General features: G+C 50.1%; 12 protein-coding genes across 12 annotated transcripts; 5 read left to right on the top strand and 7 right to left on the bottom strand.

Moving 5' to 3' along the window:
* Positions 1 to 856: 856 nt before the first annotated feature.
* BO94DRAFT_378610 (E1 ubiquitin-activating protein ubaB) lies at positions 857 to 3,499 on the top strand. The gene is made up of 6 exons (XM_025607241.1): positions 857 to 1,015; positions 1,120 to 1,290; positions 1,389 to 1,625; positions 1,694 to 1,818; positions 1,868 to 1,932; positions 1,979 to 3,499. Exons 1-6 carry the CDS (start codon positions 956 to 958, stop codon positions 3,163 to 3,165), a joined length of 1,845 nt encoding a protein of 614 aa, XP_025469475.1. The 5' UTR covers positions 857 to 955; the 3' UTR covers positions 3,166 to 3,499.
* A 1,082-nt stretch (positions 3,500 to 4,581) lies between these two features.
* Positions 4,582 to 6,703, bottom strand: BO94DRAFT_378674 (ankyrin repeat domain-containing protein). The gene is made up of 3 exons (XM_025607243.1): positions 6,452 to 6,703; positions 6,035 to 6,397; positions 4,582 to 5,977 (listed from the first exon to the last, which is right to left on the bottom strand). Exons 1-3 carry the CDS (start codon positions 6,529 to 6,531, stop codon positions 4,885 to 4,887), a joined length of 1,536 nt encoding a protein of 511 aa, XP_025469474.1. The 5' UTR covers positions 6,532 to 6,703; the 3' UTR covers positions 4,582 to 4,884.
* On the bottom strand, positions 6,648 to 7,398 carry BO94DRAFT_378630 (uncharacterized protein). Its single transcript, XM_025607242.1, has 3 exons — positions 7,341 to 7,398; positions 6,824 to 7,285; positions 6,648 to 6,769 (listed from the first exon to the last, which is right to left on the bottom strand). Exons 2-3 carry the CDS (start codon positions 7,141 to 7,143, stop codon positions 6,757 to 6,759), a joined length of 333 nt encoding a protein of 110 aa, XP_025469473.1. The 5' UTR covers positions 7,144 to 7,285; positions 7,341 to 7,398; the 3' UTR covers positions 6,648 to 6,756.
* Positions 7,399 to 8,430: 1,032 nt separating this feature from the next.
* Positions 8,431 to 9,975, bottom strand: BO94DRAFT_533202 (SDR family NAD(P)-dependent oxidoreductase). The gene is made up of 4 exons (XM_025611289.1): positions 9,950 to 9,975; positions 9,287 to 9,885; positions 8,814 to 9,216; positions 8,431 to 8,726 (listed from the first exon to the last, which is right to left on the bottom strand). Exons 2-4 carry the CDS (start codon positions 9,575 to 9,577, stop codon positions 8,569 to 8,571), a joined length of 852 nt encoding a protein of 283 aa, XP_025469472.1. The 5' UTR covers positions 9,578 to 9,885; positions 9,950 to 9,975; the 3' UTR covers positions 8,431 to 8,568.
* Positions 9,976 to 10,166: 191 nt separating this feature from the next.
* On the top strand, positions 10,167 to 10,550 carry BO94DRAFT_461231 (elongin C; the record flags this gene model as incomplete). The annotated part of the gene is made up of 2 exons (XM_025607916.1): positions 10,167 to 10,293; positions 10,363 to 10,550. 2 exons carry the CDS (start codon positions 10,167 to 10,169, stop codon positions 10,548 to 10,550), a joined length of 315 nt encoding a protein of 104 aa, XP_025469471.1.
* A 122-nt stretch (positions 10,551 to 10,672) lies between these two features.
* On the bottom strand, positions 10,673 to 12,549 carry BO94DRAFT_622566 (tRNA splicing endonuclease subunit). Its single transcript, XM_025617088.1, has 3 exons — positions 12,367 to 12,549; positions 11,528 to 12,288; positions 10,673 to 11,478 (listed from the first exon to the last, which is right to left on the bottom strand). Exons 1-3 carry the CDS (start codon positions 12,480 to 12,482, stop codon positions 11,033 to 11,035), a joined length of 1,323 nt encoding a protein of 440 aa, XP_025469470.1. The 5' UTR covers positions 12,483 to 12,549; the 3' UTR covers positions 10,673 to 11,032.
* Positions 12,550 to 12,741: 192 nt separating this feature from the next.
* Positions 12,742 to 13,666, top strand: BO94DRAFT_533199 (uncharacterized protein). The gene is made up of 2 exons (XM_025611288.1): positions 12,742 to 13,122; positions 13,192 to 13,666. Exons 1-2 carry the CDS (start codon positions 13,081 to 13,083, stop codon positions 13,378 to 13,380), a joined length of 231 nt encoding a protein of 76 aa, XP_025469469.1. The 5' UTR covers positions 12,742 to 13,080; the 3' UTR covers positions 13,381 to 13,666.
* A 556-nt stretch (positions 13,667 to 14,222) lies between these two features.
* On the bottom strand, positions 14,223 to 15,547 carry BO94DRAFT_461396 (arrestin C-terminal domain-containing protein; the record flags this gene model as incomplete). Its single annotated transcript, XM_025607924.1, has 3 exons — positions 14,223 to 14,465; positions 14,522 to 15,406; positions 15,470 to 15,547. 3 exons carry the CDS (start codon positions 15,545 to 15,547, stop codon positions 14,223 to 14,225), a joined length of 1,206 nt encoding a protein of 401 aa, XP_025469468.1.
* A 1,509-nt stretch (positions 15,548 to 17,056) lies between these two features.
* BO94DRAFT_378474 (putative DNA polymerase delta subunit 4) lies at positions 17,057 to 18,179 on the top strand. The gene is made up of 3 exons (XM_025607240.1): positions 17,057 to 17,660; positions 17,726 to 17,793; positions 17,855 to 18,179. Exons 1-3 carry the CDS (start codon positions 17,279 to 17,281, stop codon positions 17,996 to 17,998), a joined length of 594 nt encoding a protein of 197 aa, XP_025469467.1. The 5' UTR covers positions 17,057 to 17,278; the 3' UTR covers positions 17,999 to 18,179.
* Positions 18,180 to 19,800: 1,621 nt separating this feature from the next.
* Positions 19,801 to 20,616, top strand: BO94DRAFT_488279 (CFEM domain-containing protein; the record flags this gene model as incomplete). Its single annotated transcript, XM_025609063.1, has 3 exons — positions 19,801 to 19,975; positions 20,035 to 20,173; positions 20,231 to 20,616. Exons 1-3 carry the CDS (start codon positions 19,895 to 19,897, stop codon positions 20,614 to 20,616), a joined length of 606 nt encoding a protein of 201 aa, XP_025469466.1. The 5' UTR covers positions 19,801 to 19,894.
* A 719-nt stretch (positions 20,617 to 21,335) lies between these two features.
* BO94DRAFT_533193 (uncharacterized protein) lies at positions 21,336 to 22,541 on the bottom strand. Its single transcript, XM_025611287.1, has 2 exons — positions 21,828 to 22,541; positions 21,336 to 21,771 (listed from the first exon to the last, which is right to left on the bottom strand). Exons 1-2 carry the CDS (start codon positions 22,157 to 22,159, stop codon positions 21,561 to 21,563), a joined length of 543 nt encoding a protein of 180 aa, XP_025469465.1. The 5' UTR covers positions 22,160 to 22,541; the 3' UTR covers positions 21,336 to 21,560.
* An 898-nt stretch (positions 22,542 to 23,439) lies between these two features.
* On the bottom strand, positions 23,440 to 26,862 carry BO94DRAFT_488277 (putative ubiquitin-protein ligase (Asi3)). Its single transcript, XM_025609062.1, has 2 exons — positions 26,157 to 26,862; positions 23,440 to 26,097 (listed from the first exon to the last, which is right to left on the bottom strand). Exons 1-2 carry the CDS (start codon positions 26,592 to 26,594, stop codon positions 23,635 to 23,637), a joined length of 2,901 nt encoding a protein of 966 aa, XP_025469464.1. The 5' UTR covers positions 26,595 to 26,862; the 3' UTR covers positions 23,440 to 23,634.
* Between the last annotated feature and the right edge of the window lie 779 nt (positions 26,863 to 27,641).

Genomic DNA, 27,641 nt, shown 5'->3' with positions numbered 1-27,641 from the left:
CTAGAAACCTCTATAGATAAACGGTTGAAGGAGGCTCTGATTTTCTTACGATAAACTATGCGCCAGTACCTATGGATTGCGTGTCTTCAAAGGACCGTCGATCGGTCAGCCTACTGGCCCCGCCGTAAGAAACAAAGGAATTCTTCCTTCAAACGATTCTTCCATATTTCGGGCTCTGCCACGAGAGATCCAGAGCCTGCAGAGTACCATGGGCATCCTCTTTAATTTGCCCTGGGCATTGAGCTACTGCACAGTATCCCCCTAGCCTTGCACCATGCACGAGTCATCCAACCATTGTTGGGGAGTAAAAGTTGGAATGTGAGCTCTCACATGCTGGCCGGAGAGATGCATCGGTCAGTCGCGTTCTGGATCCCGCGGGCCTGCTAGGCTCAACTTGATCGAGGAAATCAAATGCGAAAGTACCAAACAGCGGCCCTTGACCGAAGCATCCAGAACCCGGCCGGGGACGAATGGCGGGTTGATAGTCGGATGGCCTCGTGTCGGTGCGACAAACAGGGAAATGCGATCGGATCGCGGACCGCCACCAGCACTGGACGATCACCCTTCGGGGCCGGGAAACAATGGGACGGAAGGCTTGGGATGGTCGCCTTACCAGAGTGCAGTCAAACCCCCATTTTGTTTCCCGGCATCACTTCAGCCAGGAACGTCCCAGTGATGGGGGGAAGAGGGGGGCAGCCAGCCGGACCGGAGGTTGAAGTGGGCTCGGGATTGTTGCCGTCACTTCATTCTTCCTGACTTCACCTCGACTGCTTCCGGCTTTCCTCTCCGCCGCAGCTTCTGCCGACTTTCACTTCAGCCTCTCTTTTCCTCTCGCCTACCTCCCTCCCGTCAATTTCAGCCTCACACGCGGAGAGTTTCTCTGGCGATGCCTTTTCTCCCGCTCTGAGTCCGACAGTCTCCGTTTCGATCTATCGTCCTTCTCCGCGCCGCAGCCATGACGCGGGAAACTTATCATAAGCGCTCGCTCGGGACTCTAGCCAGACGAATCAAAGAGGTATCTCACGCTTCCCCCCACGCCTGTTCTTTCGGGGGCTTGTCTTTCCCGCAAGCTCAACCAGCGCATACATCTGCTAACTGATGGACTTGCTTTGAATCTAGGGGCGTGTGCTTCTCGTGGGTGCTGGCGGCATCGGCTGCGAATTGCTAAAGAACCTCCTCCTCTCCGGGTTTGGCGAAATCCACATTATTGACCTTGACACAATCGATCTGAGCAACTTGAATCGCCAATTTCTATTCCGCTTCGAACACATAAAGAAGTCCAAAGCATTGGTGCGTCGGTTTTCCTCCGAACGCCAGACTGCCTACGTCTCCGGGTCCAGCTCTGTCTTTTCGAATGACATACTGACGGTGTTTGGCGCTATAATTAGGTTGCAAAGGAAGTGGCCCACAAGTTCCAACCCGGTGCAAAGCTCGAAGCCTACCATGCAAACATCAAAGATAGCCAGTTCAACGTTGACTGGTTTGCGACATTCGATGTGGTGTTTAACGCCTTAGATAATCTCGATGCTCGCCGTCATGTCAACAGAATGTGCCTGGCAGCCAATGTACCACTAGTCGAGAGTGGGACAACGGGATTTAATGGCCAAGTTCAGGTTATCAAGAAGGTGCGCGCCCGTGTCAATAACTCCAGTGTCCCTCCTGCCAACCAGGCGCGACCGCTGACGAGTGCCAGGGTGTCACGGAGTGTTATGATTGTAATTCGAAGGAAGTTCCCAAGTCGTTCCCTGTCTGCACCATCCGCAGCACTCCTAGCCAGCCAATCCACTGCATTGTCTGGGCTAAGAGCTACCTTTTGCCGTAGGTTCTTCGGATGGGATCAATTTGGGTAACGGCTAACATGTTGAAGTGAGCTTTTCGGAATTAGCGAGGACGATTCGACTGACTTTGACCACTCAGAAGATGCTGAAAATTGTAGGTTGGAATCCTAATTTCGATCACAACTGCTAACTCTCGCTAGCGGAAGAGATCGAGAATTTGCGCAAAGAGGCACAGGCCCTCAAAGATATTCGCCAGTCCATGGGCTCTGATGAATTTGCACAAAAGGTGTTCGAGAAGGTTTTCAGAGAGGATATTGATCGGTTACGCGGAATGGAGGACATGTGGAAGACGCGGATTCCTCCAGAGCCTCTGGACTTCAACAGCTTACAGGAAGAATCTTCGAATATCGAGGCCGTGGTTTCACGCAACGACCAGAAAGTTTGGACTCTTGCCGAAGACTTCGTCGTCTTCAAGGACAGCTTAGATCGGTTGAGTAAACGGCTCAAGACCTTGCAGGAGACCACTAAAAGCGATGTGAAGCCCATACTGGTCTTCGACAAGGATGACGTTGACACTTTAGACTTCGTGACAGCTACTGCCAATTTGCGGGCGAAAATATTCAGGATCGATCCAAAGTCTAAGTTCGACACGAAACAAATGGCTGGCAATATCATTCCGGCTATCGCAACCACCAATGCCATGACGGCTGGTCTCTGTGTTCTGCAGGCATACAAAGTGCTAAGGGGGGAATACGATCAGGCCAAAATGGTCTTCCTCGAACGCTCAGGTGCCCGTGCGATCAACTCGGATGCTCTTCAGCCTCCAAATCCCAATTGCCCGGTGTGTTCCGTTGCCCACGGCAGGCTAAAGATCGACCCCCAACGTGCTACATTAAACGATCTGGTCCAGGACATTCTGCGGCTGCAGTTGGGGTATGGTGAGGAGTTCTCTATCGCTAGCGAACTGGGAACCATCTATGACCCGGATCTGGAGGACAATCTTCCTAAGAAACTGGTGGATCTTGGTGTCAAAGATGGGTGTTTTATCACAGTTATCGATGAAGCGGATGATGAACCACGTGTCAACCTCGAACTCGTCGCTCTTGCGTCAGATGTCTCGCAACCTTCCACGTCAGAAGACAAACCAGTTTCTTTGAACACCATTCCTGACATACCCCGAAAGCCGAAGGCACCCTCACCTGTTGCTGCTACCGAGGCGACCAATGGAATCGGCAAGCGGAAGCGCGATGCGGACGAAGCCGGGTTTAGCAACGGCGACAATCCGGCCAAGCGTGTAGCTGCCATGTCCATCGCAGACGGTGATGGGGACAACCCCATTGTCTTGGACGATGGGATCGGAGGGGCCATCGTCATTGACGATGACTGAATTTAATGATACCAGGTAGACCCGGGCTCGACATCTCGTCCAGGCTTCGCCATTTTCATGCTCTATTGGTTTGCAGATCTGGCGCAAAATTGGGGGTTTCTCAGAGTAAACAGTCCTTTTATTTCCATGTAAAATTATTTAGGCTACGTGCATGCACACGGCATCTCCGATAGAATGGATGAGACCAAACACCTTTTATTTCCGATCTTATATGCCTCTATCTCGTTTTCAAGGTGTGTTTGTGTTACGAGTATTCCAACTAGAATGTGAGGGCCTGCGAAGACGACCAAACTCTATAGTACCGCATCAAACAGAATCCCCTGTGTCGCTATCATCCACTTCACTATCCCCCATAAGCATCTTAATTCCCACCTTATTCCCAGTCTTTTCCGCAGCCTGCAGGGCCATTCCAAGCTCTCCGCCCTCGGCATCGACATCTGCATCCCACTCCAGCAGGACTCTCACAACACAGCGATGACATTTCTCGTAGCAATACGACTTATATCTAGCCAACCGAGATGTTTCCTTCCACTTCTGCGCCATCACCGCTATCAGCGGGGTCCCTTATCGCCCACTAGGAACATTGATATCTGCACCTGCCGTCGACTTTAGCTCCCTTTTGCAGTAGGAACATCACCATCTGTTTGTCCCCACTGAGTGCAGCAAATCAAAGCGCTGTTTCAGAATCACCGTCGGCATCGTCCACTGCAACACTGTGGCGAAGAAGCACTTGGACTATATCAAAATGTTTGGCTACAGTTGCAGCCTGCAAAGCATTCCCAATGTTTCTTCCTGGCGACCTGACCTCCGCACCCTTATCAAGCACAGACTTGACCATTTCCACCCTTCCTACGTGACAGGCAACTTGGAGTGCATTGCCGTTCTCGCCTCCTGGGTCTTTAATACTTGCTCCTCTCTCCAATAGAAACCTTACTGTCTCAATATCTCCTCTTTCAGAAGATATCTGAAGGCAGGACCCAAACATGTCCCAGTGTTTATCAATATCCGCACCCCGGGATAGCAAAATGTCTGCGATATCGAAGTGAGCTCCCTCCAAGGCTGCATGTATTGGTGTCCCGAGGGTCTGTCGGAAAGCATTAACGTCGGCTCCATAGTCTAGTAGACATTCCACCACAGCGAGATGTCCCCAGAAGGCGGCAATCTGCAGTGCAGTATATGCCGATCCAGTATGGTACTCGTTGTCCTCTTCATCAGCATCTTCAACATCCAAGTTCGCCCCTTCTAATAGAAATCTAACCAAGTTGATGTTGCCTCGGCGAGCAGCAATTTCCAGTGGTCCCAACTCCGTCGGGTGATCTAAACATCCGGTTCCTGCCCTGGGGGCTGGCAACGCAAGTCTTTTCGGTCTCTCATAGATACCGCATGGGTAAAAGCGCACTATTCGACCTGGATTTAGGTTTGCGCCAGCCATCAAAAGCAACTTGACGATGCTCTCGTGGCCCGCATGTACTGCGGCTTGCAGTGCATCGCGATACCGCCACGTCTCCAGCCCAAAATCGGCCCGGTCCAATGCAGCACCATGCTCAATGAGAAGTCGAACAGCCTCTTCATGCCCATAAAAACAAGCAGCCTGTAGTGCATTACCGAAGTGGCCGCCAAAGCCATCCACATATGCATCATGGCTCAGCAGCAGAAGCATCATGTCCAAGTTTCCAGAAGAGGCAGCTGCTTGGAGAGGGTCACCTAGCTGCTCATCTCTCACGTTAGGATCAGCACCTTTCCCAAGAAGGTACCTCGCGATCTCAAGTTGATTGGCAATTGTGGCAGCCCGCAAAGGGAACCCAAAACGTCCACGAGCGTCGAGTTTTGCACCGGCATCAACAAGTAACTGCGCAAGGGCAAGTTTATGAATAGCGATGGCGGCAGCGAGGGCATTGCCAAAGTATCTCTCTCTTCCGTGACATCAATACACTCCTGCAGCAAACGCTTTGCTTGCCTTGTCTTGCCGCCGAAGAGAGTGACCTGGAGAGGGTCAGGGCGGATATTTGGTGTGAAACCTCCAGCCGTCCCATTTAAAAGCCGCTCCACGACTTTAGTAGACCCTTTGAAGCTGGCAGTATCTAGTGCATCAGTGAACTGCCTTTGTGTGAAAAACTTGAGTCCACCATCAAGCAGAATGTCGGCGATACTCTCATGGCCATTTGCTAGAGCGGCGTAGAGCGGACTTGAATATTCACCTTTCTCAGACGGAGAGAAAGTGGCGCCATGATCAAGCAAGGTTTTCACAATTTCCTCATGGCCACTGAATGACGCTGCTTGGAGTGGACTGCCATATTGATATGCCGGTGCATTGACATCAGCTTCCAGATGAAGTAGTTTCCGAACTACTTCAACGTGGCCCCAGCGAGCTGCCAGATACAGGCCCGAAGTGTCATGTCTATTGTTTTGATTCACGTCGATCATTGCAATGACCTCGGGGGAATCTAGCACCTCGAAAAGCCCGAAACAGGAAACTGTAAACAAGACCGATGGTGGTGAAGCAAAGCATGCTTCGAGCTTCCTCTCAAGCGAGTTACTCCAACGAAACCCGTCCTCAATTAGACGTTCGTCGAGATGTTCTAGCCAATCCTCTAAGTGTTCTTCTTCAGTAAAGAACTTGGTGACTAGTTTCTGGACCCCTGATTTTTGACATGATACACTGAGCTGCTCTACGTGAGCAGGCCAGTAGCTAGTTGCATAGTCTAAGAGGCCGTCCTCACAATACTCACCCCAAAGGTAGGTACTCAAGCATCTCTTAGATACGGTTGTACTAGCCTCGTGAACAGAGTAGTCGGCTAGAGTCTCAAGAAACCTGAGTGTGTACTGTCAGTTATCTGCCTGTATAACTCGGCTGGTCAAGAGTCCTTACTCTCGGACTGTGGCATGGGCAAAGCGGAATGTATCTGCCAGAGTGTCTATAGCAACCAGATTGCAGCAGTAGTCGAGGACGCATCTCGCTGATACAGTGGTGGAGTTCACGGAGGATCTGCTGAAAACCGCGAAAAATCCAGAAACAGACAGCTTTCTTTTTGCGCATGATAGCCACTGAAGGCTTTGCACTGCGACCGTCCTCGGGCCTTCACCCATGGACTGAATCCGTTTGTAGATGACTTCGTAGGATTGACTCAATTTCGGGGGAAGAGAAGTCAATGCTTTGCGGATACTGTCGATGTCCTTGACTCGTTCGGTATCGCTGATACTTTCGAGTTGGAGTGTCACCCAGAGAAACCTGCTAATATTAACATCGGAAGCCTGTGACGATAAAACAAGTTTGGCTTCTACTCACATTCCTTGTGCACCTGTCAGGAGCGCCCCCGATATCTCCTTTTCAAGCTGCTGCAACACCGCCGTAGGCTCATCATGCATAAAAGACCAATTTTTTTTACAAATGACTCGACCCTAATCTTGACGAACCGTTTTAGGTCTTCTTCATTTGTGGTAGGAGTCACCTTGAAGACTTCTCCTTTCGTAAAGTGAACCGCAATGTCTGTTTCATGGCGACTAGACACGAATACCTTGACGACATCTCGACACCGGCGTCGAATTTCCCCAAGAGCCTGAAGAATTATGCCACGCTCTTGAGAGTTGCACTCATCTAATGCATCTGTGACAATAGTAAGCGGAGTTGTTCGACCAATTTCACATATGAGGTCAACACATTCTTCCACTGTTAGCGGTGCTGGTCTTTCTCCGGCGTGAGTTGCTTCCGCTCGTCGTAGTCGATAGGCTTCTACTGACGGCGATCTTGGCACACACATCGCGAATGACAAGCTCTTTTCCTCCGATGCTGATAGTCGTCCATTTGTCTCTTTTGCATCGGTCGCGCTGTGTCTCGAGCGCTGCCAATATTTCAGTGAGGATTTGTCTAGTGTCTGGAGGTGATGTATTGGAGAGCTTGAAGATCCGCCGGTCCTTCTCGGACAGAGATGACAAGGCGGTAGCCCAGAATGAGGGGGTTGGATTTGCGGGGATTGTCATTATGCGAGACTGGGTTCTTGGTCGATATCCATCAACGTATCTGCAAGCACAGTATGACAGTCGCAATCAGAGCGACCATGGCGGAGTCATCTCGGCTCTATAATAAGCGAGCGAGGAAGCGTCGCTAGGACACTATCCAATACTATGCACTAGTAAGTAGGGAGGTAGCGCAATGTAGGCCGGTAAATCAATTCCACTTTAGCAGTAAATTTGTAGGGAGAGCCTTATCTGGTGCCCCTCGAGCGGGGTGGCCGAATCACCCATCCATCCCATCACACGTGAAAGCCATGCAGCACTGGCAGCAACAGAAAAAGAAATTTAGCACGAAGCTAACATATTGTGTAACATCACGCCAGGTTAAGACGAAGCCACATTCTGAAATGGTCCGGGTAGTTAAGCTAAAAGCTAGGCAAGAACCGGCTCCTTCCAGAATCTGCATGACTAACAAAGAAGGCACTTACGTCTCTTCTGCCATCACTCTGACTATATGACTTGACCAGTAAATAGTGGCTAAGTATATGCATCGTGTTGGTCAACACTACATACTTACGTCTTTTGATGAGTGCTCTGTCTCGAAGATAGTAGTCGTAAGCGTCAGCAGCCACCTTCATTCAGCGCAGGGGTCACATACGCCAGTTAAACGAGTGGAATCGTTAGCCAGTCAGCGGCTGAGATTGCTTTCACTAATCCCTACTCAGCCTCTGTACGTAGATGCTTATCTAATTGGGATGAAGATATGTAACCATGAGTAGTTACTGCTAGGTTGTACAGGAATGGCTCTCGCTGCCAATACTACTAGTCCTGTAACATGATAGACTCTCAATTCTAGGATATCTCAATCCCGGAAGGAAATATATGCTGCAGCAAGCAAATCTATACTTGCTGTACGTCGTCTTTTACATCCTCACATATGCTCAACACTAGCGATGACTAGTTAACTAGTATACTGGTTCTCTGCTGACACCATGCTTTAGGATCCTCAGGTAGCACAACTAAGCCTACACACCCATCATGACTCTTCACCTGAACAGATAATATAGAATGATATCAATTTCAACGATAAAAGGATATAAAATAATTACAGCCATAATGGAATTCAGAATGATGTAGTTCTCAAAAAGTATACTAGGACTAATAATATAACGAACAATGATAATACTAGTAGTAGTAGTAGTAGTAGTAGTAGTAGTAGTAGTAGCAAATATATTGTCTACAGCTTTGACCAGGTCATCATTGTTGTCCTAGATATAGAGATTAACAGTAATACAGTTAAAGCGAATATAAGTTGTGTCTTTAACTTGCGCCCCCATTCCTCGGATCGTACACACAAAATGCAGTTAATAGACCCGTTCTATAACTCTGCACTTCCAAATTCTCATCAAAGTCTATCCATATATTTCACGTATCCCGTTCGACAAACCCAGATCAGACAGCACTCAATCCGCCATCCAGATTAAGCACGCAATTATTCGCATACTCATTCTGAGCCAGAAACACAGCCGCATCAGCCACTTCATCCGGTCGACCAAATCGTCGCAGAGGGATCAAGTCCTTCAAGCGGGTTGTCTCGCCTTCTGAAAAATCTATCCATGCATGACAGAGATCAGTAACCCCGATAATCCGCTTTCTGCAGTGAATATCATAGTGTTAAAGGGGGTGATGGAACGAACCAGAAATCATGGGCGTCTCAATGTACCCCGGTACAATCACATTGGATCTAATGGACACGTCTCTGAGTGAAGCTGCAGCCTCGACAGCGACTGACCGTGTTAACCCGAGAATCCCGGCCTTGGAGGCAGCGTACGGAACGGCCCCTGTTCCGGATTTGTGTGCTAGTAGGGAGGAGATGTTGATGATGCATTTTGAAGGCGCTGGTGGGTTTGATGAGCTGGTGTCTCGGTTCTTCTTCATGCGGTTGCGTATCGAGGCGCGGATGAACGCTCGGGAGGTGAGTAGTGAGCCTTCGAGATTCGTGCGTAGGATGCGTGAGATATCGGGGGGTTCAGATTTGGGGAGGATGGAGGAGATGGAGAGACCAGCTGCGTTGACGAGGATGTCGAGGTTGGTGGTTTGCTGGTGGTGTTGTTCAGCAAGATGGATGAGATGAATGGGAGATAGGGGATCAGGACTGGATTGTACATACCATTACCCTTTCGAGCTCACGCGCCCAGGATCCCGCTTCGGAGATGTCGCCGACGAGTAGGTTGATCTTCTCGGAGGTTTCGATGAGGTGGTGCCGTTGGAATTCTATGGATGCGGTTTCTTGTGTCCCTGTGCTTTGTGTGCGCCTGATGGATGGGGAAATATTTAGTCGAGTTGCAGCGTTATAGAGACGCTCGTAGGATCGTCCGACAAGGATCACCCGCGATGCACCTTCTTGGACAAAACGGTCCGCAATGGCGAAGCCGATGCCGGATGTGCCGCCTGTGATCATGCATGTTCGGCCAATCAGACGCTCTGAAGGCGTGAATTGAGATGGCGTGCTCTCATCGGTGGTGGATGAGTATGCTCGTTGGTGAGAGAATTTGGTTGAGAGCGAGAGACAGAGGTGGCGATGATGGCCAAAAGGAGAGTGAGCATGAGGCTTAAATTTTACGCCCCGGAGGCGTAGTATATGTCTTTCATGCATGGTATGATGTCTGCGCGGGTTATCTTATTGCTGTGTGACAAGCAAAACGCTATATAGTCCTCTGTAAAGGAGCAACGAACTTTTGCGATATATAGTCTCGCACAGAAATGGTACTATATCTCAATTAGAATATGTATAGCCTAGAAATACATGGCAGATTAGATACTGGTCACTCACAAGTGTGGTCATACACACAGGGGAATTGACTGTTTTTAGTTGCTTATGAGATATTGTAGAGTGGAAGGACGACACAGACTGGGGAGCATCGGCATCGGAGCTTAAGCACGGACCACCGGAGCCAAAGCCAGGCAGCCAACAGGCATTATCGCCGCCGCGTCTGTCTTCTTTCCTCTTTTTGTCACTTCCCCCTCTGTCGCCACCCGCGCATCCCATCATGTCTGCCTCAAGACTATCGCAATCGGAGTACGTGACACTGGTCTCTGGCGATGGATTCGAGTTCGTCATTCCTCGAAGCACAGCCTGTGTCTCAGGCACGATACGCCGCATGCTGGAACCTTCAAGTAAGTGTCTATCCACGCGCTGGTCAGTGCAAGATTGGACGGTGTGACTCACAGCTTTGTCCTTCATAGGTCGATTCTCCGAATCCGTGACCGGTCGCTGTGTGCTCGAGAATATCAGTGGCGTTGTCCTAGAGAAGGTGTGCGAGTATTTCTGCTACAACCAGAAGAACAAGAATCAGACTTATGTCCCTGATATGGATATTCCGCCCGAGTTGTGTCTGGAATTGTTGATGGCGGCTGATTATTTGGATACATGATTCTGCGGGGATATGTACGTGGTTAGCCTTCTTTGTGTTGGGAAGGGCAATGCTGATGGTTGCAGGTTCATTGAACCTTGGATTTACGACTAACGCGAAACGATGGTCATGTATTATAACATGGAGTTCGGTGGTTTCAATTTCACCTCACGTACGGTAGGATGGCGTTGAGGTCTGGGTATAGATCTTGGAATGAATAGACAGAAGACGCTGTGCCATGTCCTTTCTTGGCCCTTTTGCCCCACACATTTGCTTTCGTTCAGCCAACACACATGTCCACTGGCTTGGCCATCTGAGCATCTACATCCGTTCTCACCTATGGGCGGATGTCCTAAAGATGATGGCAGATCTATCGCCATCTCTTTTATTCAGCCCTCATCCTTTCCTTGGTGGATTGCAGGGCCCTATTCTAGGCGGGACATGCTCTTGACCTTCTCAGGTCTCATAGCTGACACATATTGTACAATCGAAGCTTATCGTCATCATCGCCCTTTCGGTCGTGGACGCCATGGTCCTTTGTTTCCTCTCGTGTTCTTCTCTTTGTAGATCTTCTCCTTGCCGAATGCCGAGTCCGCAATCCGAAGATAGCTCACAACACCCTCGTCCACCACTGCTAGGATCACGTTCCTATATCCGTGCCGGAGTCGCATGTATAGTTGGCGACTCATCTTCTCGCCGATGGGGGGGTCGAGCGGCGTGCTCTCGAGCAATGCACCGAGCTGATACGATGTCGGGAAGGTGGTGTGAGTGCGAGCATTCACAACAGCCAGCCTGAAGTCTGGGGTCGGAGGGGCGGACTTCTTGAAAGGTGTGGATGGTTTATAGATGTGGAAAACAACGCGGTAGGGGGGTGTTGTACGAGGAGGCGGGGTCGGAGAGGCAGTCGGGTCATACCAAGGGATTATGGATATGCTCCGATATATGTTGTCTTGAAGATGATCAGCATGACGACGAGAGAAGCAGACCAGAAAACGTACCATAACTGCGATGAATTCCAAGACCAGCAACAGGCCCCAACGCTGTCGTGGGGCTGGGCTTGTATAGCCATTGCAAAAGTTGCCCAAATATCCCAGCTAGACCGAGAGCCTGCGGCCTCTCCGGTGTCGTCTGTTCTGATTCGCTGCTATCTGTGCCCTCTTCCTCATCGTACCACCCGGGGGCACGAACGATCGTATAACCCAACCGCCTCAATCCCGTATAGACCGAGAATCTCTCACTGGTCAGACCGCTCCGCCCCATGAAAGCCGCATAAGCAGCCTGCAAGCTCATCGGGATCCCCGAGTCTTCCGTGCCATCGCCGTCAGCACAACCGACCTCCGAGCACGGCCACCTGATGTCCAAGGTCCCTCTTTCAAGTAGATACAGAGCCTCTTCCGGGAGCAGCCAAATGCGGTTCCACCGATCGGCCTGTCCTATTGACTTGAAATATTGCCCCTTCGGATTCGAGACATAGACACACGAGTCTGCGTGGACGCCCATTCCCGTGCCTGCGGGCTTCGAGGGCTCGGAATCCTCCGTAATGGTATCGAGTTTCTGGGCGGATTTTGGAGGCGTAGGTCCATTGGGGGCGAAGACGCCTATCACTTGGGTCTTAGGGTGGTGTAGACGGGGGTATGAGAGGGCATTGTGCATTGCCTGCCGAGAGGCGGAGAGGATGTCGGCTTGGAAAAGCGTCGGGTTCGGTTCGAAGTCCTTTTCACCTCGTTTCGGGAGAGTTTGTTGTGATCCATCTGTAAGACTGTGTTTCTTATATCAGTATGGCTTATTCAACCCCAATAGTAAGCATTATAGAGGGAAAACGCGTGGCAGCACCGACAAGGAAATGCTATTCAACATGCGAAAGTCCTGGGTTTCATCCGAGAGGTCGGTGTCGATGTATGCGCCCGAGTCCTGCGAGGGCATATGAATGGCGGCCTCATCTGTGTCGGCCATTTTGATCCCAGCTGTCAATGACCCGATCGAACGAGCTGGATGGGTATCTGGTCGGGGATGCAAGGCGCGCGAGGGGTGCGTGAGTGGAAAGAAAGTTAAGCTGCGCGGGCGGATCGATATCCACTCCGATAAGAAAATCTGAACCGACGGGGTTTAGTGTAATCTTAGCATGCGGTCTGCCACCAAACATGCATTTCCAACCAAACATGAAACAAGCGCTGGATCATCGCTGCGACGGTCCAAACCTGTAGGCCCGTGTCGTCATTCCCCTGGTGATCATATCAGTGATCGAGTCGTCTTAATGGTGCAAAGCTGCCTTGAACGGATGAGTATAAACGTATGATCTAAACTGGTTCCACTTTTACAAGATCAGACCAAACAAATTTACGACTAGCTTCTGTTCGATTGTTCGAAAACATAGATAGTGAGTTAATTGTGCGTTGCAAAATAGAAGCCTGAATTGTGGCCCAAACCATTCTGGGCTTATCAGATCATATCATTGCGGGGGTCAAAAAGGGGCACGAACTACTTCGTACAGTGCGGCATTTTACTCTGATACACAATAATATCTTCCTATTGGGGTGCTCAGATATTGAAAATGGCAGAGACAACTCTCGACTACAATGAGATTCTCATCCAGGTTGGTCACCCTTGTTGTCTGAGTATGAGAACCCCACCCCTAACCACTACATGTTTTCTCCCACGGTAGATCTCGGTAAATCTCACCAATGCACTGAATACCTTCGGTCCAGCGTCTCCACAGTACCAGTGCATTTTGCAGATCTTAAAGCAGTGTCTGCGAGATATTGAGGAAGACAAAGAACGCAATCGCCGCGACCTCGACCCAGTTACCCTGAGTGTTGCGCTGGAGTTCTTGGAGATAGGGGAACGGTGTTGACCTGCTTGTGGATTCCACTCGGCAAACTAACGAGGCTTGAGCACCTGGCACTACCGATATGTTTCTTGGAGGCCTTGTGTTTAGACAAGATCCGGTGTTGTGTGATTACCCTGGACATTTGAAGAGAACCCTTGTATGCTCAAAATACCCCGTCGGATGCACTGGCGGCTGCAGGTTGTTAACTGCGCTACTTAGTTACCTGGAAAACCCGAGTCTGACTGTTAGCATTGCACTGTCTGACAGGGACCATCTACCATTACTGAGTGTATATATCCCAGATGGTCGGTCTAGTGCAATACACAAAGAATATCATGAAGAGTGATGACTAGAACATATGTCTGTCTTGTGTCCCATAGTATTGTTGAAACCAAATCTAGTTGCAATAGTTCCCCCATCTTTCGCATCCAAAATCAAGCCTCAACAGGTAAATCTTACATATTATATTGAGCATACACAGCTAGAAGATGCATGGGAAAGCACGAGCACAGAACCAAAATGGAACCTCTCCCCCAGCCCCTTCCTAGATGTGAAGCAAAGACAACCCAAACACCCAGTTTTGCTCCGGCCAAGAAAAGATGGAAAGAAATGGCTACCAGGAAAACCATGCAACAAGAAAACTCCGTGGTCCATGCATTCGTAAGACGTAATGACGCTTGTTGCGTCCGCAGCAAGCATGCCGAATGAGAAAGGATTAAACAACGTAGTCAGGCCATAACCGTTTGCATCTGATGTTGACCCTAGGCTGGCGCTGGAAGATAGGGTAAGTACCCCGTGGCCGAGCGAGCCTGGCGCCACTTGGTCTGATGACGGTGAGTATGTAGATCCAGGAGGACAATCGCGGCTCAGTCTATCAGAGGCTTCTTTTGGTTACCGACAATAGCCACACCCAGGTGACGAAGAGAGTTGGGGTCGCTGGGTCGCACGATAGAAGGAAGGGGTAGCATGGGGTTATCCGGATTTACATGAACTGCTTCCCGAGCAGCCTGTTCGATAGCTTCCATCTCCTCTTTGCACCCCGCATGATCCAGTGGACAGACAACTATCGGTTGTCGAATGACAATATCCCTTGCAGAAGTCAAGTGGGCCTGTACTATGGATTTAGAGAAAGACCTAATTCCATCTGTGGACTTGGGGAACGTACCTTTACTGTTAAATAATATTCGATCTTATAAAGGCTCGCAGTAGTCGTGAACCCGCTCACTGCGTAGGTCGGAAAAGCCGCGTCACTTCTGGGGAGAATGCCTTTCGAGTCTCGCAGATCTTTGGCCGGAAAGACCAGGCCCAGATGAGTCAAAAAGCCCGTGGGAGGTAGTTTGACCCCAATGGATTCCGTCCTCTTCGTCAAGGTTCTCACTTTTCGCTGTGGCTCATCGCCCTCGTGGTTGTAGATAATCTCCTCGTCAATCCCGATTGTTATTTTGCTTATCGTGACTTTTCGGGCTTTTCCAATCCAGTCGAGGTTGGGTGATAGTTTGACATAAACGCTCACAGGATCAAGAGGGCCGTAAGACCACCGTGGCAACGATATTCCCAAGGTGACTAGGTGGTCCGATACCCTTTCTGCTGACTCGGGGCGATTGTACATTCCGAATGTGGATAGAGTGTCGTATCGTGATATGGGTACTGGGAATGTGTATTTCCTCTGGTCCGAGTGTCCTTGCTGAACCATGACCACTATCTCGTAGAACGTTTCCGCAGTGCGACTGGGAAGCTGCAGGCTGGATGGAGGAACTCTCCTCGAGGCATCCGGCCCACCGCGCCCAAATGGAATGAAAAGGACAAATGGCAAGTCCATCGATATCACTTCCTCATATTCTCGGCCGGCCGGGCAGCGGAAGAGGAGCATCTCCTTGCCCACAATATCGGTAATCTCTTTCCTAGGAGGCGCAAGGTGTTTCTTGGTCACAGAATCGGCGGAGGGATGTATTGTCTCGCGGCGATGGAGGGATATGGTGACAAGGGACACATTGACGGGGGCTGTAATGCCGACGCTGGGCCTGATCTCGACCTTGCCCTCGATACGTGGCTTCTGTCGATCAGTACTCGTTGTTTAGGTCGGAGAAAAGGGCAGGGTATCGCTAGCACTCACCATTGTCGCTGATATACCGGGGTAGCCGATCAAAAAATTGCCATTCGGCGGGCCCGACACTCGCACGAAGGCGGCCATGCTGAGAGCACTGCTACCGCACCACCATGGGCATGCGGCGGTTGAGAGGGATGCGCTCCGGGGGTGTTGCGGAGAGTATGCGACCTCGATGACCTAGTTATCGGTGAGAGTCTCATAGAAGCTGATTCCGGTGACCGTTCCCGCTCAATAGCCCTGCGCCCAAGGTCTTGTGAGGGCGCAGTCGTCGTACCCCCCTCTCGTTGCTATGGAAGGTTAGTTCGGACCAGATCTGGGTGAGGCTAGGCGATTGCGGTTTCAGTGAGCGGAGCGGCGTTCGGCTGGATTCTCGAATTTGTAGAGAGGGTAGGAGGCGGGGTGCTGATTTATGATGAAGTAAGGTGAAGCAGGTACGACGTACGCAAAGCAAGCGAGGGTTGTTTACAAGCGCCGATGTGGGGAGGGGAGAAGGTGATGGGGAACATCTGCGGCGGCTAAGCAGGTTCCAGCGGCAGCCACGGACGGACCTACCTATTGTGCACAACGAGCCTCCGACGACCTGGAAGGGCCAGCCCGGCCCTTGCTCTGTCGTCACTCGTCACTCGTCAGCGATCTGCGCCCGGCTCAATAATAATACGAGCCACGGCATTCCGTACTCGCGGAAAACTCACGACGGATTCGACTCCTCCCAACGGAGTACTCCGAACGTCAATTCCCATACTACAAAAGATTCGGGACCTCCGATGGTTATCTAGCGTGGAACCACGAAGCAAATCCTCGGCAACAGAAAGTCAAAGCCTTGCCGCCTAGATCATCCTCAAACACGGTCACCTCACGGATCCCGACATGAGCCCCTGCCCGCCCCCCCCCAAAGATGCGCCCGCTCCACCACCGGTCTTGGCCATCGGTTTCATCTGCTAGCATGTACGGGGTAGACCTAGTATGTGCCCGATCAAGCATCGTAGCTCCTGAAACAAGCGGTCTATTATATCGCTCAGAAGCTGCAGGTCATATGCATATGACCTCTTCTCCACGGTGAAGAGCATGGGCGATTCAGCAACTATTGACTAGAATTACGAATCTCACAAGTCATGCCAATATTTGCATGTAATTGCGGGTGGGCTAAAAGACATGAATACATGCGTACAATGATCCTGCATGACTTTCTGGCCCTCGTGGCATCGAGAGTGCTATTCTGAATGTGTTGTTCGATCTCCTCCAACTGACCGTAATGGAAATGGTATGTTTCGCATACAAGAGGGGCCAGGGCATGTTGGCTAGCTGACTGGTCATTCTATCTTGTCAATTCAGGTACCATTACCCCGCAATTTCTCTCTAACTGAAGTCATTGTACAGCAAGCCCGGGGATTGACCGGGGTCTAGGCCATGCACCCATGGGTTTAATACCTATCCAGGACCTTGGGAGCTGGCTACCTGGATCAATGTACAAGTTCGGCGAGTGAACCACACCAAGGAAGCTGAGTGATATACATATTCAGGTACAGCTATCACTAAGGCAGGAGAGCAATCCGAGCTAGAAAGAACCTTGAGAACTGAAGAGTCTATACTCCCTCGCAGTGGACCACTTACCCGAATTTGAGTTGGGCGAAGTAAATCCGGTAGCGGCGGTTGCCATGTGCAACAACTATGATGACATCGTTCCCCCACACTTCAAATCAGACCAGACCCAGTCCTAGACACGGGTTTTCCTTCAAGTCAGACGCTGCTGATCAGACTGCTCTATATCATTATATATTACTCTAGGTATCTGACACCTTGGGATCGACTTACAAAATGCCTCCCACTCGTCGTCGCGGAGGCAACACTGCCGCTACCGCTTCTAACCAGGCGACTCTGTCGTTCGGCTCCAAGTCCAGAGTCACCAAGCCATCGGTGGTGCCATCGATACGGTCCCAAAAAGCCAAAGACCTCGAGACACTCGATGCCTCTCTATCAAAGGAATCTTCGGTCGAAGACATATCCGAGCCAGAACAAGTTCCTGTTACACCCACGGAGTCTCCGCAGCCACATGTGGCAGAGCTTGCCGTGAGAAGCCAGGCCCGGGCGGAAATCCAACAACCGCTGTCATCAGAGGATGAAAAAGCGGGGAAGGTTACTGAACTGCAGTTGCGGCAGTATTGGAAGAGGGAGGAAGCAAGGAGAAAAGGCCCTCGAGGTGAGAATCACACATTTCAAGGCTACGCAACCCCTGCGACCGAGGGCGCTGATCATCCCTACCAGTTCACCAAGCGGACCTCACGCTACGAGAAAGGATTTTGCGGCATTTTGACCTCTCTAGTCAATATGGGGTATGCGTGTCCTTGTCAATTCTCATCTTCATTGTCCTAGACTGACACAATGTCTGTGTAGCCTTGCATCGGAATTGCTCGACTAAAGCGGTGGAGACGTGCACATATGCTTGGCCTCAAGCCCCCGATTGAGGTACTCGCAGTACTGCTGAAGCAAGATGACGATGTCAAACAGAGAGCATATATCGATGAACTGATGTCTTAACCATGACACCAGAGGAACGCTACACATATATGTTTGGTTCATGGAACGAAGGTTATTGAAGGTGGGAGTATGGTTGACTTACTGGACAGGCGTTTTGGGAGAACTCTGCACATACCCTTTGGATTACTATCGTATAAATGACCTACACTGGATTTGTTACGATGCTCCTTCATGCCTAAGCCCAGACTTTCTCGGCTCTAATATCGTGAAACAAGACTCAACCGTCATATCACGCACAAACATGCGGTAGCAACAGATATCAAGGTACCTCAAAGGTGATGCAAGCCCCTCAAGAGAACTGAATAGGTGGGCTATATCTGGATGGCTTCCCGGCTTGCCACCCGGATGTGCTGTCACCGTAAATGATGAAATCAAACCTAATCACACACATTGTCTCCACGACGGCACTGGCTTGTCACACCATACGTCACGAAGAGTACCACAACTTCCCGCACAAAGGGCCCGAGGGTGGCCAGTCTCCGAAGACGTACCGCTTGCGCTCTTGTGGCCAGATTGGTAAGACGATGCTTTCCATTCAGTGCTCTCAGGCGACTGGTCCTACTTTCTTTGTCCTACTATTCGATTCTTCTGAGCTGTGTCCATAGACCATGTTTAGGAAGGTGCGGATCTTGGAATTTCGAAAGTCTGTGGCATGGTTGCAAAGGTCAACGTATGTCCCGCAGACATTGTCGAAGAGAACTGTACCCAGTCTCCATGTCTATGTCGCGGCTGCGTCAGCAGGGGCAACACCTGGTCGGTGCTTAATCTGACATGGTCATACAAGGTGACGGTGTGATGTTGCCATCGCATTTGTGGTTTGTGGCTGATGCCTTGAGACTTTAGCAACCCTTAATCGTACCGCAGGCTTCCTTATACATACCGTCGAGTGAAGTCCGGAGTTAGCCATCCAAGGCTTGGTTGTGGAAAATCTATCGACTTAACCCGATGAGGTTTAATCATCACGGCTAGGAATTATCTCAGAGGACAATCACTGGCTTGCAGACCTACACAGTCACGAAGCCATCTAAATGGCCATATACAGCTAAGTTATGAGGAGCACTACACTTACGTCTAATCAAGGCAAGTAGATGAAGGACTGATCAAGCTCACGGCTCGCAAAGGACTGAATCATTCAAAGCGCTGTAGGATCTTAATATTCCATTTGGCGTACCTAGCAGTAGATGACCACTCTAGGCTCCAACTTTACGGTCTGTATAAGGAGACCCACGGTACAGGTAAGCCTCGTGAGTCTTTAATATACAAGGCATTGCCCCGGGTGGATCAATCCTACTTTGGGGACGAGGATCATTGGGTATAAAAGCTAGTACGCTTTTGGGGTTCTCCATGAAGTACGACATGGGCTGTTGCACGCTTTGGCCTGGAATCCGTGTGTCACTGAGGATGCAGCGGACTTTTACTTGTCCTACATGGCTATTTGCTCACCCGACATTATTGTCCGCCTTGGTGCAGCCTAGTCAAGAACAGCCCAGTACACTGGACAAGAAGGGCAGAGATCAACGGGTGGGTAGGACAAGAATCTTAAATAATCTTGCATATGGGTAACTGCTACCCGTCTGTGCCTCAGACGGTTACATCGTTCCTACTTGCATCGTACATCTCTACCAAGGGTGTCCATGCATTTCCAACAAACGGACAAAGATCGACTGCCTCAACCCGAGTGCTCACATGCATGTGATGCAGGTTCCAGGGCCTGGTGAAACAGTGGCCTCCTGCAGCTTATAAGAGGTAGTGCCGCTGCTTCTGGACCTGAGCCTGGTGTACTTGTCGAGCAACCACCACTGATTAGGTTCTTGGGAATAAATACGTTCGTTTCAGTGCGAAGGCCACAAACTTATCTCTTTTATATTTATATACAAATACTCAAACATTGCCACTATGCAGTTGTATCGTACAATTGTCATACTACTCGTTACCACCTTGGCCAACGCACAGCTACCTAATATCCCTGCATGCTCTGTAAGTGCCAAAACCTTGGTGGCAGGGTGATCAAAGCTGACACTACTTCTATCGCCCAGCTGAACTGTTTCGTCAGCGCCTTCCAGCGCGATGGATGCTCACAACTGATGGACTTTGCTTGCCATTGCCAGAAGCCTGAGCTGGTCGGAACCGTAACCCCGTGCGTGCAAAAGGCGTGCAGCCTTGCCGACCAGTCTGGTAGGTGCCACCCATAAATTTATCCTGCATAATCTAGCAAAGCTAACAGTCCATTAGCTGTATCGAGTGAGGTTGTCCGCCAGTGCTCTTTGGCAGGTCATCCCATATCCGTCCCCCCAGTGGGTGGCGCTGCAGAAACTACAACTTTGTCCATGCCCAAGACCTCTACCGTTGATACTAGCGTTGTGTCTTCTAGCTCCGGAGCGGTAACTCTTCCAACAGTCTCTTCCTCGCTTGCAGCCTCACCTTCGAGGCTGTTGCCCTCTGCATCTGCAACGGCATCTACTCCTCATTTGCCTTCGTCTACAAGTGGGCGCCCTTCACAGAGCTCCGTGTCGTCGGCATCCCCATCCACACCTCTTTCAACTGGCTCCGCATCTAATGTCAAGGCGGGTATGGCTGGAGTGGTCATTGCTGCCGCAGCAGCAGCGTACATTCTATAAGGGAAGGGACAGCGAAAGCCCAAGCTGGCTTGTATGTGACTACGAGATACTTGGCCAGACTGAGAATGGGAGTGTATAGCAGGCATCCTCCTGGGCAACTTGCGTTCTGTGAATTCCTTCGTTCCGTACTGGATGTTTATTGCTGTCATTTCTGGTTTCTAACAAGAATATGGACGGATATACGGATACTATCTGCTTTTTCCATGTTCTTAGTTTCCCCTAATATTCGCTGATCTCAAATTGAGCAACCTCTCTGATCTATTAATCTCTGTCATATCCACTGACATATTTTCATATACCGATGACGCTCTCTGCATCTTTCAGTGCAGATCATCGCCCCTTAAGCTCTGAAGCGGGAGAAGTCGACGGAAGAGAAGGGGGAAGGGGGGGGGGGGGGGGGGTTATAGGAAACCGGCCCAACCAGGCCTGACGCACAAGGCATGATCATCCGCTGCAGCCCTCTTTACAATATACGACTAATACCATTTTTCCAGGAAAGCTCCTTCAGGAAGGTGTCACAGTCCAGTCCAGGTGAGCATGCAGGGGCGAAATTACGTGCATTGAACTAACTGCACTCATAAATCAATCACTGGTAGTTTCAAACCTTCACCTAACGACATCGTAGTGCCGAGGAAATACACCCAAAGTCCCACTCTGTATCACACCAATCATGATCATAACCCAGACCCGCGCCGAGGTTCAGTGAACGAAAATGTGAACACACAAGCAAGACCGGCGCCGAGAAACCCAGCTATAAAAGCCCACAACTCCCCCAAACAGATTCTTTTCCTCTTAACACCCACCACTTCCCAGAGACGTGACCAAAGACCAAAACACCAGACATCAGAGGTTCATCATCGTGAAGCCATCACTATCAGCCAGCTACCATGTCCGGACAGAAGCTGTGATGGTAGCTGGCTGAGAGCTCCCGATTTTCTTTAACCTCATGATTCTCTATGGCCGGTCGCCTCCTCCAACGGTCCATTCCTCATGTCCCAGTAAACATCAATCCAGAACAAGTTATCCTCGCCCTCATTTACATTTTCTTCCTCTATGCCACTTGAATCGTCCCCATCGTACCCGGCGTCATGAGCAACGACGACACGGGGATTCTCATCCGCGGCATTGGTATCTGTGGGCACATCTCCAAGATTGGTACTGCGCATTGCTTCACCTCTTTTTTAGCAAAAGCTAACCAGCGTACGAAACAGGAAATATGAAAATACTTCCTCGACTTACCAGAAACAAGAGCGTCATCGGCTTCCACGGGGAAAGTGTCAGATTGCGGCATTTCTGCAACGGCATTTTCCATCCATGGCTGCCCTTCCTGGGTGTGCGGTTCTGCGTGGGCATATGGTGGGACTGGCACAGCCCATATCTGGATGTCGTCTTCTTCGTCGCCGGTTCGGAGGAGGTATAGGTTGAATTCCATGGAGGTTTCTGATGCGGTGCTTGCTCTACTGGATGGGCGGAGCTGGGGAGAGGTGCTCTCGTGGCTGGTCGACGGAGCGGTGGATGGTGGGGAGGATTCGTCGGCGTTCATGGTTTCGTTTCAGTTCAGTTGTGAGATGCTGGATGGTCAGTGGGATTCTTGTGACGGATCGCATGACATACTGAGAGAAGAGTTGAGTTGAGGTTCTGTATCGAGAGACTTGCTCAGAGAAACTGGGAACAAGATGAGAGACTGTGGTGTGACGGATGGTTATGATGAAGGAACTGATACAAAACAGTTACGGAAAAGGCGGTATTAAGAGAAGTATGGCATCAAGAACACTATAGTGTTATGCAGCATAGTGGACGTGAATCAGACCGTGAATCGGGAGGCATTCCATCACTGTCAGAGAACTTTCACACATGCTTAGCAACACTCCGTGATAGAATGTTGACACCATGAGTGAAAACGAAACCTGAGACTGAGTTATTTTACTTTAATCACAATTCTACCTCAATGTGCTCGATTTCTCTGTGGTTAAAGCTATTAGATACACCCCTAAAGTAGTATTCGTGAGACCTTTCCCGCAAGCCTACCCACTCACCACCAACTTAGCTACAAAATACAACAACATACACCAAGCGCATCCTTTACATAAAACAAACCCCTACAAAAATCAACCATCTTCTCAGTTATCAGGATACCTCTACCCCGTGCCCTGTTTCAGAAAGCCAGAATAAACATAGCGTCGTTTTCTCATAGACCAGTAACGAGTCGCCGGCGTACATTCTAAATGCTATTTATAGTCCTTGCTTGCTTGCATGGGCTTTTGACACTCAACCACTCTTGTTTATCTACAATATACTCACTCTTCATAGGAAATCTCAGAGATAAGATGAACGCAGATGTCATGTCTGATGGTCATTCTTTAAGAAGGTAAATTCCAAGTAAGATCTCAAATAGAGTTTTAATTAGAGGCGTAAGTAGAGCCGTAAATAAGACCTTAAACCCGATTCTGTAAAAAGCGTAGTTGTAGCCTGGCCAGTGTGGCTGTAGCGTTTTTTACTATTCTTTATGTCTTGCACTGTTAGGGGAATTGGAGGAGGCAGTTAATGTGTCCGGAATAAAGATTTCGCGTATTTTGAACTGTGTGTTTCGAATATGATTGCATTTCATATACATCTTAGGAGTGGGTTTGGAGGGAGCCTCTACTGATATCTACTACGCCTGTGTAGGAAGGAGATCAAGATGCGGTGGATCGGTTTAGGTGCGGCGTTGTACTTGGGCATAGGGTTGAGCGAACTTTCTTCGCCAGGTACCGTACTGGAGATGCATGGCACTAGTTGGGAATCATATCCAGCAAAACGAATGGTAGCATCAGTCAATGGGTTCACGTATAGACATTTCAAACCTGCATGCTGCATAGGCACATACCCTAGAACAAAAGCACAAATAATCAATATCTAATCCTGTGCATTCAGATCACGCTAATTATGCATGCTAATTAAAGACCCCAACAATCCAATGATAAGAGAATTTGAAAATAACACAAACGGAGAGAGTCACAGGGACAAATCGAGACAGATCTATGGGACCCATAACCGGACGTAACCTCCGACTTCCTGACGACATGTCACACAGCTTCCGAAATTATTCATGGCTAGACTAACACGGCAGTCTTCGCAGATACAGAGACATCGACATGGCCATGTGATGATGGACCGTGGGTTGGTCTGGCAGATAACACAAGGCGGGCCACTGGGTCCGAGGCCAGAAGCGCCGGATTCCCATGTTTGTGCGTCCGCCGTCGAAGGGGATAGCATCTCGGATCTCCGTGAGAGGATGAGCTTCTCAAGGATCTCTGATTCATCTTCTGCTGTAGGTCGGCGCTTGTCTTCATGGGAGTGCTTCTTGTTAGGCTGTGCTAACCGCGAGGTGAGCAGGATTTGTGCTCGCTCGCGTTCGACTTGCTTCTGGAACTGACGACGAGTCAATATTCGACCATCACGGCCAGCAGCGAGGTGTGCAGCTAAAATGCGCGCTTCATGTCTGCTTTCCTGGTCACGCGGATCCAAGAGACGTGTCAAAGAGCCAACATCTACTAGTGATTCTTGTACCGGAGTGCCCTCTCGGGAGAAACGACCGGGAAAAGGATCTTTTTGAGTGGGAGTCCGACGACCGTCTGATTCGTATCCCTCCCATTCGGAGTCGCTCGTCGTCGACATGGATATGACACTGGTAGTGTCTTCCCAGTCGTAAGCAGACGGTGCATAATCAGAGCTCTGGTCTTGATTGCCCCATGAGCCTCCCGCTTTCCACCAACCGTAGAGCTTGTCGTCCAGCCGACGTTCATCAGATTCCTCCCAAGCTGCAGCCTGGATCTTCTCTCTCTTTCTCATTTCTTTTTCTACGTCAAACTCATGGTTCTCCGGGAGTTGCAAGACCCCATCATCCGACAAAATCCAAAAGTCCAATGATTCCAAGCCGCCGCCTTTTCTTTTCCTCTGGGATTCCTTTCGGTGAGATCCTATGGCAGTCTTCAACCACTGTGGGCGAGCGTTGATACCGATCCGGTATAGGACCCTGTCGAGACCATAAGCAATCCACTTCAGCACGAGGTAAAAGATGCCACGGAAGAACGCAAACCCATGGTAGCATCGAACCACACCCCTGAACGCACCCACACCACCTGGGTCAGTCTGGGGACGAACCGATGTCGAACCATTCTTGGGTTTTTCGATTTTCCTCTCGCGAGAGTACCCGCTCTCCCATTCCATTGAGGATTCAGGAATATCAAAGTTCATCAAGTCACCACTTTCAGAGAGCATATCTTCGGAGAAATCGCTGCGATGTTGCCGCGATGATTGCTTGCGCCTGAGAGACTCTATTTCCACCAGTCTATCACGTTCCAACCATGTCATTCTGCGTGCGACAACCCGTCTACCTTCATTAAGAAAGACCGCCTCGCTGGCGGCCGTCAAAGCAGTGTATCCGATTCTGAGTAATGTGGTGTAAAAATCATCATGCCAATTGAGGCGAATGCTCTGGATTTGGTTGGCACCCTGCATATTCTCATGGGCGAGGGAGAACCTTTCGCGGAGCGTTAAGGGCCCAGGACTCTGCGTTGGGAGAGAGAACGCCGTAACAACCAGGGCAAGTCCATAGATAACGGCACAAGCGACGATGCCTGATAGTATCAAGAGATGTGGGACAAACCCTACAATGCAGACTGTCGGGAACTTAAGAACGACACTGTCGCTTCCAATCGAGGAGCCGCTAAACAAGCCCCATGCCATAGCTGACATGAAGCAGAGGCCCCAAAAAGCGGTGTTTACCAAGCGGTAGCGGCTTTGTTTGCCAATGACATCGAGTGCGTTGGAAGTCAGACTGTTGCAACACGATATCAGTGCAATAAGCAGCAATTCGGGGGTCACGTTCATTCGTTCTACGGCTTGTCCTCTGCTTAGTAGATGAAGAGCAGATTGTCCACTCTCTCCAGGGATATCGTTTCCATTGCCTTGCTTGGAAAGTCCAAAGATACCAAGACCGAGGGATTGGCTGATTGTAGACTCCGCTTCGGCAAATGCAAGCGAGTGTTCGAAAATCGACATGCCGGCTTCTGTGACAACCGCCCTTCCCTGTAGAGCGCAAGACAGAGTCTCCACAAAGTGACTGATGCACAGCCGTATGAATACCGGCCATAGCAGCCGGAAAGAACCGTATGAGATATCCGAGGCATTAGTAGGAAGGCCCATATGAACTGCACTACATGACTGCTCGTCTGTTTCCCACGGCAAAAACGTGGAGCCCAGAGAATACAGGAAGCCTCCGCCCCCAGAGTAATCAAACAATAAGCGCTTCCCTGGTGTACCGTAGCGGATGATAGAGTAATCGGGAGACGTTTGACATCGGATAGCACGAAGAAGGATATAGATCTGTGAAAGGAACAGGAATATAGGAACAATGCGTAGAGCCAATCGCCTGGTCCAATTCAGGTTAAGCTGTCGACGGGTAGAAGCGTAGATCGTAATCCTGTTCAAAACAAGCGCCTTAATAAGTTAGCATGACCATGTCAGAGTATAAGTCATCGAGATAGATGGAAATGTACCACAGTAAAGCAGGCCAATGACCACCGACTCGTCAAGTAGGAAAAGAAGCCACTGAATTTCATGACGGCCTGCAAGATGTCCGAGAAATGAAAACTTGATTCGGCCTGGGAAGCAGCATCCACCACGCCATCTCTTGCAGCTTCGGCTGCTGTCTGCGTTGCCAGTACCACTGCATCAGTCTCCAGCCCCGTACCAGAAGATGTACCCCAGAATCGTGTCGCCATATCCTGCAGCCCAACTAGCTTGGCAACTTGTCTCGGCAAGGTCGAGAATGTAAAGGCTTCTGCCTGGTGAAGTCCGCGAAATGGAAGAGACAGTAGTTCGCGAGATGAGGAGGACAAGGAGGAATGAGCAGCGATTGATGGGGTCGTATTAAGGGACTGGGCAGCGGATATCGAGGCTGTCGCGGCTGAGGTGGCCGGTTGAAGCATAGACATGCCCGGCTACCAAGAGGAGGTCGCACCGCCTGGCGAACTGGTGCGAACTGCTAATCGAATATCACCAGTAAACATGCGTGGGGAAATGGGGTCTGTCTATCGCGCGAGAGGAAGCGGAGGGGGGCGGGAGCGCAGATGGAAGAGACGAGCTCACTGGAAAGTCATCAGTATATCAAGGGGAATTGAGGGCAATTCTGGGGTCATTGTCCCCAAATGAAATGGACAGAGAGTCCCCATGCAACCGAGGGCGTTGGGTAGTCGACAGTCAGTCTATCCCGGACCGTCATCAGCAACAGCCGCGTCTCCAGCCGAAGGCCGACACTCGGCACTAGCCCAATCGGGAAAGAACGAGGAAGTTGCACGTGCCACCCCGACATTCTCCCGCGGTAACTACGTGCCAAGAATAGTTGAACTGAACAATTGTATTGATATGGTTCTGATGGCATTTCTATCTGGCGAAATATTTCTGTGGTGGCACATCTGAGCCTGCGAAACATTTTCTTTTTCATCTTATCCAGATAGGCCAGCCATATCCATCCGTCCAATGTGCAAATATCTGAGAGCCCGCTCCTCTATCTGGCTGTGTCCTCCAAACAGTCAATCAATTTCTTCTTGATTTTTTTACCATCCTCAATATCATCGTTCCGGGCCTTCTCTCCCGGCGCCAACTTGTGGAGAACCCTGTCTCGGATAACCCACCCACTGACTGAGAATGCCCCGTCACATCCTATTCCGATATCAAACTCGCGACTGAGCTCAGCTATAATCCTGGGAATAGCCTTTCGATCGCTTGTGCGGGAAAGATCATTATCAAAGCCTCCTTTGACACTGTAATCGTAGACGAAAACAGGACGTTGCTGACCAATGCGACTCACTCGTCCTATTGCTTGATTGACGAGTGATTTATTAAGGCCAACGGAGAAAAGGTGGACGTTGCGGCATAGTGACTGCAAATTCAACCCTGCCGTATTCATTCTATAGTTGCATACTAGAAACCATGCACTTGTCAGATACTTCAGTGAATCTGTGGAGAAGAGCTGCTTTTTC

This window comes from Aspergillus sclerotioniger (genome assembly GCF_003184525.1).
Source record: "Aspergillus sclerotioniger CBS 115572 chromosome Unknown BO94scaffold_8, whole genome shotgun sequence".
Taxonomy (NCBI): Eukaryota; Fungi; Ascomycota; class Eurotiomycetes; order Eurotiales; family Aspergillaceae; genus Aspergillus; species Aspergillus sclerotioniger.
This window is presented reverse-complemented; position numbering and strand designations above follow the sequence as displayed.